This window comes from Primulina tabacum, chromosome 2, assembly GCF_025594145.1.
Source record: "Primulina tabacum isolate GXHZ01 chromosome 2, ASM2559414v2, whole genome shotgun sequence".
Classification (NCBI taxonomy): Eukaryota; Viridiplantae; Streptophyta; class Magnoliopsida; order Lamiales; family Gesneriaceae; genus Primulina; species Primulina tabacum.
In genome coordinates, this window is record NC_134551.1 from 48,793,469 (window position 1) to 48,809,245 (window position 15,777).

General features: G+C 33.6%; 2 protein-coding genes across 2 annotated transcripts; both read left to right on the plus strand.

Annotated features, from left to right (window-relative positions):
* Window positions 1–21: 21 nt before the first annotated feature.
* Window positions 22–5,574, plus strand: LOC142533925 (alpha,alpha-trehalose-phosphate synthase [UDP-forming] 1-like). The gene is made up of 13 exons (XM_075640864.1): window positions 22–88; window positions 348–498; window positions 2,215–2,303; window positions 2,637–2,685; window positions 2,768–2,868; window positions 3,053–3,240; window positions 3,385–3,502; window positions 3,770–3,946; window positions 4,025–4,147; window positions 4,226–4,313; window positions 4,398–4,528; window positions 4,617–4,715; window positions 4,815–5,574. The coding sequence occupies exons 2-13, from the start codon at window positions 351–353 to the stop codon at window positions 5,193–5,195; spliced, it is 1,692 nt and encodes a 563-aa protein (XP_075496979.1). The 5' UTR covers window positions 22–88; window positions 348–350; the 3' UTR covers window positions 5,196–5,574.
* A 3,843-nt stretch (window positions 5,575–9,417) lies between these two features.
* LOC142533934 (subtilisin-like protease SBT5.6) lies at window positions 9,418–15,041 on the plus strand. The gene is given in 11 exon segments (XM_075640871.1): window positions 9,418–9,657; window positions 9,803–9,995; window positions 10,117–10,296; window positions 10,745–10,856; window positions 12,579–13,140; window positions 13,226–13,323; window positions 13,419–13,776; window positions 13,853–14,066; window positions 14,148–14,266; window positions 14,268–14,636; window positions 14,638–15,041. Coding segments are annotated over 11 exon segments (2,328 nt in total). The 5' UTR covers window positions 9,418–9,582; the 3' UTR covers window positions 14,686–15,041.
* Window positions 15,042–15,777: the final 736 nt, after the last annotated feature.

Below are 15,777 nucleotides of genomic sequence, written 5' to 3' on the forward strand. Positions count from 1 at the left end.
GGAAAATTGAAGGATCATTAGAGCCCTTGAGCTTCCTCAAGTGAAGGATCACATCAAAGAATTGAAAGAGAGATTCGAAGGACGAAAGGTAAATATCGCACATGAAGGATCCATAAACACTTATGAATTTTTTACTGCCCCCAGCATGAATATGTGTTCTCTTTATAATATCTACACAATCTAGTGTTGTGCACTTGCTCTTTGATTTTCAAATTCGAAATGATTGTTTTTTTTTTTTTTAGCTCTTTGATTTTCAAATTCGAAATGATTGTTTTTTTTTTACTTTGATGTGTTGGTGTATTCTTCAATATCTTAGTTTCTAATAACACTCGTGCTCATTTCAAAAGGTAATGCTCGGGGTTGATCGACTGGATACGATTAAAGGAATACCTCAGAAGATTTTGGCATTCGAAAAATTCCTTGAAGAAAATCCAATTTGGCGTGACAAGGTAGTACTTGTACAAATTGCAGTACCAACAAGGACGGATGTTCCAGAGTGTATGTATCCTCATCCTAATGCTCAATTTAAATAAGTAGGTAATGATCCTAACTGATGTCCTCACCATCATTTTCTACCATATTTGGGACATTTTCAAGTTTTTTTTTTTTTTTTGAGGTTTTTTCATGTCATTTTATAGCTTAGCTCCATGAGTATTTAGTTTGTGTTTATTTATTTATTATAGGTAGATTGATTGCTAATATTTTATATATTTAATTGCTTTTTACACTTAAAATTTTATTTTTTTAAGTTTTAATTAAATCAATTATTTAACAATAATAGAGACAAGATAATCCTATAAATCTCTTAAAATCAATAAGAATAATTTAGAATAAAAAACTCAGTGAAATGTAACATAAATCAATATTTAATATACTTCATTGAATTTTTAATCTGTGTTCATTTGTTTATTCTAAATAGATTGTTTGCTAATATTTAATATGTTTCATTGACTTTTTACACTTAAAATTTTATTAGTTATTGTTATTATTATTAGTTATTAAATTAATTAATTTAAAAATAATAAAGATAAGAATTACCCCGAAAAACTATCTTAAAATCAATAAGAATAATTAGGATAAAAAATCTCAATGAAATGTAGGATAAATTTAAAATGTTATATTTATTAATGTATATTAATTAAATTAATTAACAATAATAAAGGCAAGATAGAAACCAGGAAGTTATCTTAAAATCTATAAGACTAATTTAGAAGAATAAAAATCAATAAGAACATAGATTTAAAGTCAAACCAAGACAAAAGAAAAATACAAAGGGAAAAACATATAGTGTGTCCGTATATTTAATTGTCCTTGATTTATCTAAATATAATAAACATAATATGTAACAATCTTTTATATTTTTTATAGAATTAAATAATATATCTAAACTTTAATAAATAATATTTTGCAGAAGTTTTATGTCTAAATATTAATGAATTATTATTAATATCTATTATGTTCATTGTGGTTATTTATATTTGAGAATATCCAGCTTTTGTATTTTCATATTTGCGAATGATTTGGTACGAATAAAAAGTTATCCAAATAAGTGACATATAATAATCATTATGAATACTTTACATAATATCTATAACCAGTTGATATTTACAGCAAACGCTCGGTCTGTATGACCAAGCGCTTGTCGTTTTACTAAACGATATAGTTGGTGGTAATAGTGCAAATCAAATCTTTTAAACTCATTAACTCAAGCATCATGTTTCGATTGCTCTACCCAGCAAGGACAATTATTGTACTCAACAATCTTCTTCTCAATAGTTGCTATGTTGATTGAAAATATTAGTGACCCTGATACATACAGATACATGTGATTATTATTATTAATTTCACGGAAATAGATGCTTGTATCATTTGAATAATTGTCGGATTTAATTTAAAATATCGTGATATTTGTTGATAAATGACTTATAGTTTTGGTCTGATACTTGAGATATGTCTAATTTCTTTATATGATTGATTATGAACGTACTGAGCATTGACTCACTTTTTTATGAGCTTTGTTTTTTAGATAACAAGATAAAAGTTGGTAGAGATACGTGTTTGCATAAGAGAAACCAATTATCATGTTTATTTATCGGATTAAATAATTTATTTTAAATCAAATTGGTTCGATGTGCAACGCACGTGCAAGTTTCGAGTGAAGATAAATGTCGTACTTTTGGCTAATTCTAATAAAAGTTGCTCTATCTCTGGCAGATCAGAAGCTTTCATCTCAAGTTCATGAAATTGTGGGCCGGATAAATGGAAGATTTGGAACCCTTACCGCTGTTCCCATACATCATTTAGTGAGATTGAATGCCTTATTTGATATTGGAGTAGAAACCTTTAGCTTGATATACCTATATTTTGCTTTTTGTTGTTAAATGGTGGATTAATACTATATCTTAATTATTTTAGAGCAACTGCAAAAAGAAAGAATATAAATCTGATCCGTTTCGTGATCTTGAAAATAACTGCTAGCATTGTTGTGTGAAACTTGGTTGATCACAAGTTAAAAAGTAGAAAGTTTTTTTTTTCCTGAGATAGATCTTAGAATAGAACTAGATAATTATGTTTAGGCGATTTTCTCATAAAACGTTTATTCCTTTATTCTAATACTTTTTGTTCTGTGTTTCCAGGACCGGTCTCTTGATTTTCATGCATTGTGTGCACTATATGCTGTCACTGGTACACTTTTCTTATATAGTTCCAACTATGTCATCAAACTTATGAACTGCATCGCAAATTTTCCCACCTTTTTCCATTGTAGATGTTGCTCTGGTAACATCTTTAAGGGATGGAATGAATCTTGTCAGCTATGAGTATGTGGCCTGCCAGGCCTCAAAGAAGGGGGTTCTCATTCTAAGTGAGGTAAGTATGTATTCTCTGCCTCCTGACAAGTTGTATGGGTATTATATTTCCAGAAAAATTGATGGCTTACAGTTTGTACGGATGGTATATAAAATGCAAGTTATGAATGTATCGAAGTTTGATTGAAGTAATCTAAACGATTAGTTTTGCACCTCAAGTATGTATTTTTGTTTCGGCTTTTTAGTTTGCTGGCGCTGCCCAGTCTCTTGGTGCTGGAGCAATATTGGTGAATCCATGGAATGTCACGGAAGTGGCTGCCTCGATTGCTTATGCTTTGTCTATGCCAGCAGATGAAAGAGAAAAAAGACATCGCCACAATTTTACTCACATCACCACTCACACGTCCCAAGAATGGGCCGAAACTTTTGTAAGGTATAGTGCAGACAAACTTGGGCTCTAATATCTTTTGAACATTAAAATCTATATTTACCCTGCTGTAGGCATGTCCTTTTGTTCCAGTTAGTGTGTATGAGCAGGATTTTGCCATTGAAGTAATGTTTTCTTTTCTGCACGTAGTGAACTCAACGACACAGTCGTTGAAGCTCAGCTGAGGACTCGCCAAATTCCGCCGTTACTTCCTAAAGAGGAGGTTATTGAGCGTTATTTGCAGTCAAATAATCGGTTGCTTATTTTGGTAATCATACTGAGTCTTTTTTTCCACGATATACCCTTTTCTAATAATATTTTACTGCACTTGGTGCAATGAAATCATGTCAAAAGCTTAGAGAAATCGTGTTATCTTGTTAATAAATATATAGATTATCCATGAATTCTATGTATTAATTAACAGTCTAAGCTATAACAAAAGAAATAGTAGTAGACTCTTAATTGAACATAACTCCATGATAAGATTTCTTTGTTATCTCCAATGCTGGTAAATGATTAAGACTCCGAATCACAGGGATTTAATGCAACACTAACTGAACCTGTGGATACCCAAGGACAAAGGATTGATCAATTCAAAGAAATGGAGATCAAGTTACATCCAGATTTGAAAGAGCCCTTGAAAAGACTTTCCGATGACCCTAAGACCACAATTATCATCCTCAGTGGAAGCAATAGAAATGTTCTTGACAAGGTTTTCTGCTTTCACATATAATCAACCAGCTTTTATATGTATCAGCACATTCTACATGTTGACTGATTCATTCTGCAGAATTTTGGGGAGTATAATTTGTGGTTAGCTGCAGAACATGGAATGTTTTTGCGTCTTACAACAGAAGACTGGATGACTACGATGCCTGAAAATCTAAACATGGACTGGGTTGACAGCGTCCAGGTGCATATGTTATATTCACCATTCAGCATCTGTTACTCGTATTTATGAAATCCTCATCCCAAATGAAAATCTTTTCAGCACGTGTTCGAATATTTTACAGAGAGAACTCCACGTTCTCATTTTGAACTTCGCGAGACATCACTTGTGTGGAATTATAAATATGCAGGTGATCTCAAAAGCACTATGCTCGGAATTTCTGTTTAGTTTCAATAGTATTCTATAAATTAATTTTCTTCCAATGAATAATTAGATGTAGAATTTGGGAAGCTTCAATCAAAGGATCTGTTGCAGCATCTGTGGACTGGGCCGATTTCAAATGCTTCTGTAGATGTAGTCCAGGGTGGGCGATCGGTTGAGGTCCGTGCCGTTGGTGTAACAAAGGTAAGTTGCTAATTATATAACATTAAAGTTTTCTGTGTACAATTAAACGAAGTTGAAATCTTGTGCTTCAACATTGATGTCTCTTTAGGGTGCAGCAATAGATAGAATCTTGGGCGAAATCGTGCACCACAATGGCATGAAAGTTCCAATTGATTATATTCTCTGTGTCGGGCACTTTCTTGCGAAGGTGAAATATAACTTCTTTTTTCAGGAGAAACTTCAACTAGGGACAATTCTTAAAGCCAAGCATCAAGCTTTTTCTCTTACTAGTGAAAAAATGTTGTAGGATGAAGATATTTACAAATTTTTCGAGCCAGAGCTTCCTGCCGGTCCAGCACCTACTGCAAGAGCCAAATTGCCCAACTCCCTCGGCAGAAGTACTTTAAATTCAACAACAAAATATGAGTTTTCGCCATTCTGCCTCAAGTCTCCTCTTCCTTATCCAATGCTAGACAAGAAAGATAGCAGCAGTAATGGAAATGGGAACTGCTGGTCTAGTACAGGGGACAAGATGACAATGCAGGAAGGCTCATCAGTTCTTGATCTCAAGAGTGAAAATTACTTCTCATGTGCGGTGGGAAGAAAACGTTCCAATGCGAGATATCTTCTGGGATCATCGGCTGAAGTTGTATCATTGCTGAAAGATCTTGCATATTATCAGCAGTGAGATTGTTGCTTTAATGCATGGAAATCGAGAAAATGGGTGGGTCAAATCCTAACTTAAAGACACTTGAAGTGATGCTAGACGATGAGAGGATTAGCATGGTTATTGGTTTGGTTCTCCAAATCCCCTAGAGGTAAACTCGAATTCGTGATCATGAAAATCTAGTTTTTTTAACCATAGTTTATTTTCTTCAAACACGTAGTTATGAGCTTCTTTCACGGTAAAGTATGAAGAAAGCAACCATAATATTCGTGAACTTTTGATTTGGAAATTGTATGTGAGCGTACAAATGTACCTGCATTACAGTTGGAATTCGAGCTCCAATCTGAGCCTTATCCAGCAAATATCAATATCAAATAACTAAATATATCATGGTTCCACATATTTTAGCTCAGAAATCGGTCTGCAGTATTTTACGACATGATTGAGCTTGTCTCGATAATTTCGAGTAAAACTTCAATGTTCGTTGAATCCTGTTGATTCTTTTGGAATTCTTCTTTGTTTTTAGGTACATGCACTTAAAATCTTCAGCATATGCATGAGATGTTGGAGAAATTTGATCTTGGTCTAAGGCAAAAATTTGTATGAGACGGTCTCACAAATCGTATTTTGTGAGATGGAACTCTTATTTGGGTCATCCATGAAAGAGTATACTTTTTATGCTAGGATTATTATTTTTTATTGTGAATAACGGTAGGGTTGACCCATCTCACACATAAAGATTCGTGAGATCGTCTCACAAGAGACCTATTTTTGGTCTTAAGGCCAGATCCAACGAGCCCGAATTAATTGGGGAAGTGTCCCTACTCTAACATCGAATTTACCTAATATGTTGAAATTCGAAACGTATTACATACACTCGACTCCCCTTCATATTCTTTCTTTGAATTTGGACAAAGTAACAATTATAAACTAATTCACGTATAACAAGTACCAAATATATCATATAAAAACCTTTTTTTTTTTGGGTTTTTATCATTCGAGCAAATAAAACAATGGAGTTTGAACTAATAGGCTAATAATAGCCCATGGAGAAAAACAAACAAATCATGTGGTATGGAAACTGCGATTGGTCGATGTTGGTTACTGTCAAGACATGGTCCCTTAGAACGCATGCTCTACCACTTCGACAATTTATTCAAGACAAAATCTTCTATTCAAGCTCTCTGTAACATTGAATAAAAGAAATTCCTAGAAATCCAACGGACTTGTAGTTCATGTGGTGATCGGTACCAGCATTCCAAGCTAATTGAGACAGCTCTCTAACTGACCAACTGCACGTCTCAAAGAAAAAAGAGTAGGTCTTTTGTGAGACGGTCTCACGAATCTTTATCTGTGATACGGATCAACCTTATTGATATTCACAATAAAAAAGTAATACACTTAGCATAAAAAAATAATATTTTTTCATGGATAACCCAAACAAGAGATCCGTCTCACAAAATACGACCCGTGAGACCGTCTCACACAAATGATTTATTACACTTCCGTTCAAAGCAGTTGTACACAAAATATACGTGAAAATGTTTTCAAAGTTCAAACACGTATCGTTTCAAAATAAAGTAAAAACTTGAATGGGTTGTCGTTGATAATTGAATTATATTCGGAATAATGAATTGACCTCCCGTCCTTTTGTACTTTCATACCCCGAGTGGATAGATAGGAAAATGGTATACTATGGATGTGGAGAGCAAGATGATTATGACATTTGACACTAGTTGAACAAGTTGTTTATTATTCGTTAATACCATTCTAAATTCAAGATTTTTAATGAAAATTGTGCAACATAAGTTGATACTTGAAATATATACCGTAAAATTCAAATTTGTACGAGCGAACGGGAAGCTGTATATTCGAAAAATTTGATAATTTTATGTAATTATTTTTGGAGAAGAATGTATATGTATGTACTTATACTGGTGAGCGTTGGAAAATTGAGAGTAGTAATAATAGGGCCGGCCTAAAGCACGCCATTAGGAATATGGTGGTCCTTGGTAGCCCTCCCATCTCCCTTTATCTTAATCACTTGTACAAAATAATATTTAGATTACTTAAAGAGACTGTTTGGTTCGAATATCGAGATAATAAAATTTATGAAATATATATACGATAAATCTATATACGTGGATAACATAATGATTTATAAATGTTACATTTTTTAGAACTTAATGGAGTGAAACTAGTGATAAAATAAAGATTTTGTAATTAATCAAGTGTTCGATCGTTCGTCTCGAATGGTGTCATATCTTGCATTTGTCAACGCATAATTTCAACTGCTAAAAGTTGTCAACCTTTCGAAATATTCTTGTCAAATACATTTTATTCTCTCTATATTTTCATTAGTCGTTGGTGTGGACTTTGTTATGGTGTATTGCACGGGAATGATACTTTCGGTATTGATGTTAGAAACTTGAAATAGATGGCAACAATTAAACATTTCAAGATTTATAAATCATGGGCATAAAAAAAACACGGGTAGGTCTCTTGTGAAACGGTCTCACGGATCTTTTTCTGTGAGACGGATCAACCTTACAGATATTCACAATAAAAAATAATAATTTTAGCATAAAAAGTAATATTTTTTCGTGGATGACCCAAATAAGAGATCTGTATCACAAATACGACATGTGAGACCGTCTCATACAAATTTTTGCCAAAAAACACATGTTCTTGTGATGATATATATGTATTTGAGAACTGAATAATTGAATTTGAGCACAAATAAAAGGCGAATTTGGTACTCCCGTCGTGATGAGAAAAATTAATTGCGTCCTAAATTTAAACACGACTAGGAATCAACGATTATTAAGGACTTGATCATTTTATGTATGCTTTCTCCGATTCTGAGAAAACAAGAATCATGCATGTGTTAAATGGAAGATGATTTTTGAAAAATAATTTTATGAAATTCTGGCTGATTTCTAATTAATTTGACTTATTATTTAACAGTAAATTTGTATTATATTTTCGTCTACATCATATATCGACTCTTGCTAATCGAACAAGACAGCAATCTCGAGTAGTCCAACAGCAAAAAATAACAGATATCAAAAAATATGGTGAGAAACAATGATGAAATCATAAATTCTTTTTTTTTTTTTGAATAAGAAGTATTAATGCAAGAGCAGGTCTCTTGTGAGACGGTCTCACGAATCTTTATCTGTGAAACAGACCAACCCTAACGATATTCACAATAAAAAGTAATACTCTTAGCATAAAAAATAATATTTTTTCATGGATGATTCAAATAAAATATCTATCTCATAAAATAAAACCCGTAAGACCGTCTCATAAAAGTTTTTGCCTTAATATACAAATAGTCAATATACATGTATATTTTCATTAATATATATACATACTAGAGTTGAATAAAAAGAATATGTCTACTCAATCTACAATAACTGTTTTACACCTATATGGCCTTAAATTTGAAATCTAACCGGCATTTTGATGTTGTCTTTTGTTAATTTTAGCATGTATTTGTAGTATAATAAATGTTAACTTACAAGATCTTGAAATTCAGTATAATCCGACTATGTTCATTTGGGTTTTTTATTTTTATTTTTTTTAATGATGTAGGACTCATACAGTCAAATTAACGCAAATAGCCTGTAAATCATATTAGTCATGTAAACATCAGTATTTATTTTAGGCATGATATTTTTTGCATTTACATTTTGAAGATTAAACTAAAGAACAAACTAATCCATTCATTATTAATTCGACCAAAATAGCACTGATTTTTGTGTCTATGTATGTATTTTCCTCAACATTAATACAGAGGGCAAAATACAATTTTGTTTCTATAACTTTGACCGTTTTACATTTTCAATAGTGGAAGTTTTCAAATTTCAGTTTTAGTCATGTAAATTTGTAATTATTTTCAATTTTATTCATTTTTCACAAAATAAAATAAATATAGTGTTTGAGACCAAACTAGTAATTTTCCATTAATATAAAAAGAATCCAAAAAGAGCACTTAAATGTAGAGTATCTTCTGAATATCAACAAAGAACAATATATCCTTATCTTGAAACAAAGTTCTTTTATCTTGAATCTTGAGTACAACAATCCAGTCCAACTTTCTTGTTCTTTCTTAAAATTGAGGAAGGTACACAATGAAATGTTTCAAATAAATTAATTCGAAATTTACTGAAATTCACTTCCAAATGAATAGCCGATTAGTTTTTTTTCTCCCCGATAAATCTTGGCAAATATTTTGAACATATATTTCTTTATTAATAATAAGGATAAGTATCCAAATAATGTAGTATTTTACCAAAACAATCAGGATAATTAAATGAATCAAGCCAAGATTGTTTTCGAAGAAATCCATATAAATATTCAGCGTATCTGCCAAATATTCTGAGCCCCTTTCAAACTTTCAACAATGGAGAATTTTCACATACTTCTCTCGTTTCTTCTTCTTCTTCCAATCCTGGGATCATGTACTGATCAAAAACAGGTTCGACCCACATGGCAAGGGACTCGTTTTTGTTATAAAAAATTAGAATTGAAATTTGAGTTCTCTTGATCTTCATGTGATGCAAATGAACGTGAAAATTGCAATATTTTCACGGCTTATATGGAACAAATTTTGATCATTTCAGGTGTACATAGTGTATTTCGGAGAGCATGATGGTCAAAAAACGATTAAAGAAATCGGTGAATCCCATCACTCATATCTGTTCTCTGTAAAAGAAACTGAGGAAGATGCAAGATCATCACTTGTTTACAGTTACAAGCACAGCATCAATGGCTTCGCAGCGCTGCTTACGCCGGAAGAAGCTTCAAAACTTTCCCGTCGGTGAAATTTAGCATAAAAGCATTGAATAATGATTGGGTTTTCTTCATTATTAATCTCTGTGTGAATACTGTGGATTTTGTGTGTATGATTCTTGGGTTTTTTGTTTTCAATTTTTAGAGATGGAGGAAGTGGTGTCTGTGTTTCGGAGCCACCCGGGGAAGTATTCATTGCATACCACAAGGTCTTGGGAATTCGCAGGTTTACAAGAGACGACAAAAGTCACCAGTGTGAAGAATGGAGGTTTATGGCTCAAATCAAGATATGGAAAAGATGTTGTTGTTGGCATGCTGGACAGTGGTATGTCCATTTTCGGTATTTCCAAATATAAAATCTCCTATTTGTTTTTTTAAATGTGTATTTTTCTTTTTCTTTTTCTTTTCTTTTTTTTTTTTCTTGTGTGAAATGAAGTACTACCATTGTTCGTTGCCTTTACCTAAAAACCATTTAAATAAATTCAAGAAAATGGTTGATTATGTCTTCCAAACAGATTTGTCCATCATTAGGAATATAAGCCGAAACATCTCCGGCTTGTGTTTCAATGATGGGTAAGGCGGTCAAACTACCCGCGCCTGTCTGGTCCTGATCGTTTAGCCGCTCTTTCTAAGAGACGGCATTAGGTATTATAGAGTGTGAGCCCCAATTCAAATAAAAAAAAGTAAATGCAATACTTTTCTTGAAATGTAAATTTCAATGCCTAAAACCCTGTATTCATGGGCATGAGATGAATTTGTTGTTGATCATTCAGGTGTGTGGCCTGAATCGAAAAGCTTTGACGACGAAGGGATGGGACCAATTCCACCATCATGGAAAGGAACCTGTCAATCTGGCGATGCCTTCACCTCATCAAATTGCAACAAGTGAGTTTTTATTTACCTTTTTTCCGCCATCCTTTTGAACAAACTCGAGTCAGTCTTTCGGCTAGGCCTGGCAGCAGACGCATATAGGGAGGGGTCGAGTTTGTCATCCAGCAAAAAACCATTAATTTGCATTGCATGCTTTTCTTTTCAATCAAAAAATCTTAAGAAATCATGATCGATCAACGATTCGATTGATTTTTTTTTTCAGTTTATTAAAAATCATTTTATTTGAAAAAGAAAAACGGAAGCAAAGGGCATCTATTGGCCATGTATAAATAATAATCAATTAATTAATTATGTGTGGCTTCCAAAATATATTGCCATCTTGTGAGCTGCTTCTATCCCTTCGATGCCTGTAGTATTTTGTTTTTCTCTCCATCATCTGTACAAATTATACCTGAATAATTTTTTGTCAGCCCTTTTCATCCATGCATTCTGCGCATTACAGACAATGGCAAATGCTAAATAGAGTTGTCTACTATAAGCAATTTGACCGAATTAAACTAGGTTTATCATTATAGCCAAAAAAAATTTGCGTTTGATTAATAAATCAAGGAAAAAATGATGAATTTTGTCCTCTCAAGTTATCATATATTCTATTTTTGTGAACAAAGTTGGATCTTACTTCTGAAATTTTGTTTTTTTAGTCATTTTTATCATAGTGTGACCTCTAAAAATAACGATAATGATGAAAAAAGACGATTTGGATTATTATATTGATTATTTTCTCCTAAAATTAAAATATATAGATATAATTAGTAAATGTAAAAACTTGTGTGAGACGGTCTCATAGGTCGTATTTTGTGAAACAGATCTCTTATTTGAGTCTATCATAAAAGTATTAATTTTTATTTTAAGAGTATTATTTTTTATTGTGAATATCGGTAGGGTTGAGCCGTCTCAAAGATAAAGATTCATGAGACCATCTCACAATAGACCTACTTATTAGTAAATGCTTTTACTAGATTTTCTGGCTACTATTATCATAATGGCAAAAATTTGTGTGAGACGGTCTCACGGATCGTATTTTGTGAGACGGATCTCTCATTTGAGTCTATCATAAAAAGTATTACTTTTTTTGCTAAGAGTATTACTTTTTATTGTGAATATCAATGTGGTTGACCCGTCTCACAGATAAAGATTCGTGAGACCGTCTCACAATAGACCTATTTTATCATAATAATTAACATTTCAAGAATAGTCGATGTTGATACGAGTATCAAAGAGTTATGTTCAACATCTCAATTAGATCTTTTTTTTTTCAAATTTTAATTGTATCTGATCTTTGTCTTTATCAAAAAAAGTTTTTGAAGCAGTGCTCTTTATTAGATAATTGAAGATATCATAAATAAATAAATAAAATGTTTGGTCTATTCTATCTATATATTTTAAATTAAGTATATCCCATTTAATTGGGCATTATTATTATTTTGTAAAATAGTTGTTTGTATATACAAATTATATCTAATTTTTTTATTAGTAATATTAAATTTTGACGTGCACATGAGCTTTTCCCCCAGATATGGACCATTTAAATGAATTTAATTTATTTATTTTTAATGAATTAATTAATCGGTGTACTTGCATTTGAAAAATAAATATTAATATTTTAATCAAAATAACACATCAAAATTTATTAATATTTTAATTAAAATATTAATAAATTTTGATGTGTTATTTTGATCGAAATTGAAAATTTGTATTTGTGTTTCTTAAATACAGGAAAATTATCGGCGCCCGATATTACATCAAAGGCTACGAAGCCTACTATGGGCCACTGAACAAAACACTCGACTACCGATCCCCCCGCGACAAGGACGGACACGGCAGTCACACGTCTTCTACCGTCGCCGGTCGTATAATCGACAATGTCTCCGCCCTCGGGGGTTTCGCCAAAGGTACCATCTCAGGCGGCGCTCCGCTGGCTCGCCTAGCTATATACAAAGTATGCTGGGCAATTCCAGCCCAGGGAAAAGAAAATGGCAACACCTGCTTCGAAGAAGACATGTTAGCGGCGATTGATGACTCCGTTGCCGACGGAGTCCACGTTTTGAGCATATCGATCGGGACCAAAGAACCCACGCCCTACACTGACGATGGAATTGCAATCGGGGCTTTACATGCAGCGAAGAAAAATATTTTGGTGGCATGCAGTGCGGGAAATTCCGGGCCCGCCCCGGAGACGCTGTCTAATCCTGCTCCCTGGATTATCACTGTTGGTGCAAGTAGCGTGGACCGGAAATTCTTGTCGTCTGTTGTGCTCGGAAATGGCATGAAAATTGATGTAAGTTATTAACTTTCAGAAATTTGTCAATCTGTGGAGTAATAATCGCACAGATTCATTTGTTTTTTTACTTGGATTTGTGCAGGGAGAAACGGTAACTCCTTATAAGCTGGAAAAGAAACAGTATCCGTTGGTTTATGCCGGTCAAGTAGCCATGCCTGAAGTGCCCAAGAACTTATCGGGGTTGATTATCTGTACCTTCGGTTTTTCATTTCATCAAATATTAATACAAGTTTCTATAATTAATTGGATAATCTGGTTTTGAATGATTTTTCCAGGCAATGCTTACCTGGTTCGCTGTCCCCTGAAAAGGCAAAAGGGAAGATTGTAATATGCTTGAGGGGTAATGGAACCAGAGTGGGAAAAGGTATGGAGGTCAAAAGGGCCGGAGGAATAGCTTTCATTTTAGGCAATAGCAAAGCCAATGGAGACGAGTTAGCATCCGATGCCCATCTTCTTCCCGCCACCGGTGTCAATTACGAGAATGCACTCAAGATTCTGAATTACATTTCCACCACGAAATCACCATCCGCTTATATAGTACCAGCTACCACAGTTCTGGACACCAAACCAGCACCGTTTATGGCTGCTTTCTCCAGTAGAGGACCCAACACTCTTTCACCAGACATTCTAAAGGTAAGATATATGTATACATATACAACTTTTGGGTAAGCCCATTTGGTATCTGATGCTGAATGTATGGATTTCACAGCCAGATATTACGGCTCCAGGTCTAAATATATTGGCAGCATGGAGTGAAGCATCATCTCCAACGAAGCTGGAACTAGATCATCGGGTTGTTAAGTACAATATTCTTTCGGGAACTTCCATGTCTTGCCCACATGTAGCCGGCGCAGCTGCTCTGCTCAAAGCCGTGCACCCCGATTGGAGCAGCGCCGCCATAAGATCTGCTCTAATAACATCTGGTAAACTTACTCAACCACCACCGTGAATTCATGCTTCATTAACTGCAAATTTGTTATGAAGTACACCTTTTGTCCTCGCAGCGGGGCTGAATAACAACGAAGGTGAGCTGATTACAGACGCATCGGGCATTCCTGCCGACCCTTTTCAATTTGGTTCCGGTCATTTCAGACCCACGAAAGCATCAGATCCAGGACTCGTGTTACGATGCTTCCTACAACGATTATATTCTCTTCTTATGCAGCAGTGGAATCAAGAAAGTTGGCAATTCATTCAAATGCCCGGAAAACCCACCATCTCCGGCAAATCTCAATTATCCATCTCTGGCGATACCCAAACTAAACGGCACCGTGACAGTAACAAGAACTGTCACAAATGTCGGCAGCAGTAAGAGCGTGTATTTCGTCAGCGCAAAACCTCCTCCTGGAATCTCCGTAAAATTCACACCTTCCATTCTGTTCTTTAACCGTGCTGGGGAGAAGAAGAGATTCACTATTACAGTGAAAACTGAGAGCGAAACGATGGATACCATCGAGAAAAACAAGTACGAATTTGGATGGTATACATGGTCCTGATGGAATCCATAATGTCAGAAGTCCCATGGCTGTTTCAGTAGCTTAGCTCTTTCTGGTTCTAATTTTATCCCCCGCTGGTTTCTGGAAAATCAGTGTTCATGGACTCGTATAGTTAGATTTAGATAGAGATGGCATCGAGAAATCCGTTTAATATGTCAATAATTTGCAGAAAAAAAAGTCATTTTTTACATCATTGCCCAAAAGAAGTGACGACAGGAATTGGAAAAGCTTAATGGTTTAGTCATAATAGAAGAATCAAAAACAAAATCTGGGAATCAGACAAACAGAAACAAGTAATGTGCACAGCAGATTCCATTCCTGTTGGTTACTTCTTTGAGGCGCCACATCAGCAGCGGCCGACCATCATCTCCCATCATTATTCACATTAAACAACTTTAATAATCTTTTTCATTTGTTTTCTAGAACCCAAAGTGTGCCGCCAAATTTATCCATCTCTATTCCTTCAGCTTTATATATACCGGTTACTATGCACACGCGATGCGTTTGTACACAAATTTTTTTATTATTATTGATGGATTAAAGTGTAATTTGACAATTTATGGAGTGACTAAATTGATATTTGAATTTTTGAAATAAAAAAAATAAAAAAAATGTGTGTTGAAATTTAAAAACAAAAAACAAAAATGTAATATTCGTATTATATAAGGGTAAAATTGGAAGAAAAAGTTGGTGTCCTCTAGGTAGTTACTATCATGTGCTCAACCTTAATAAAATAGATATATATGTGACTTTACATGTGAATTTTCATTTATCTCCTTATTAATTGCTTGGTTTATATTAATTGCTTACTTTAATGTGTCTTTTCTTTCTCTTTATTTATATTTAAATAAATGTGATTAGTAGTATTTAATGTTTTATGTCTACCTACACTATAATATGTTATTTTTATCCAATGATATTTTTTCAATGTGTTTTTCTTTTTCTTTATTTATATTTTAAATAAATGTGATTAGTAGTATTTAATTTTTTATGTTTACTACATTATAATATGTTATTTTTATCCAGTGATATCTTTTCATTATGTAAATTAGTATTTGGTTTTTTATGCCTATCTATATTATAATATGTTATTTTTAATCCAATGATTTAGATTTTTTATTTATCTTTTCATTATGTA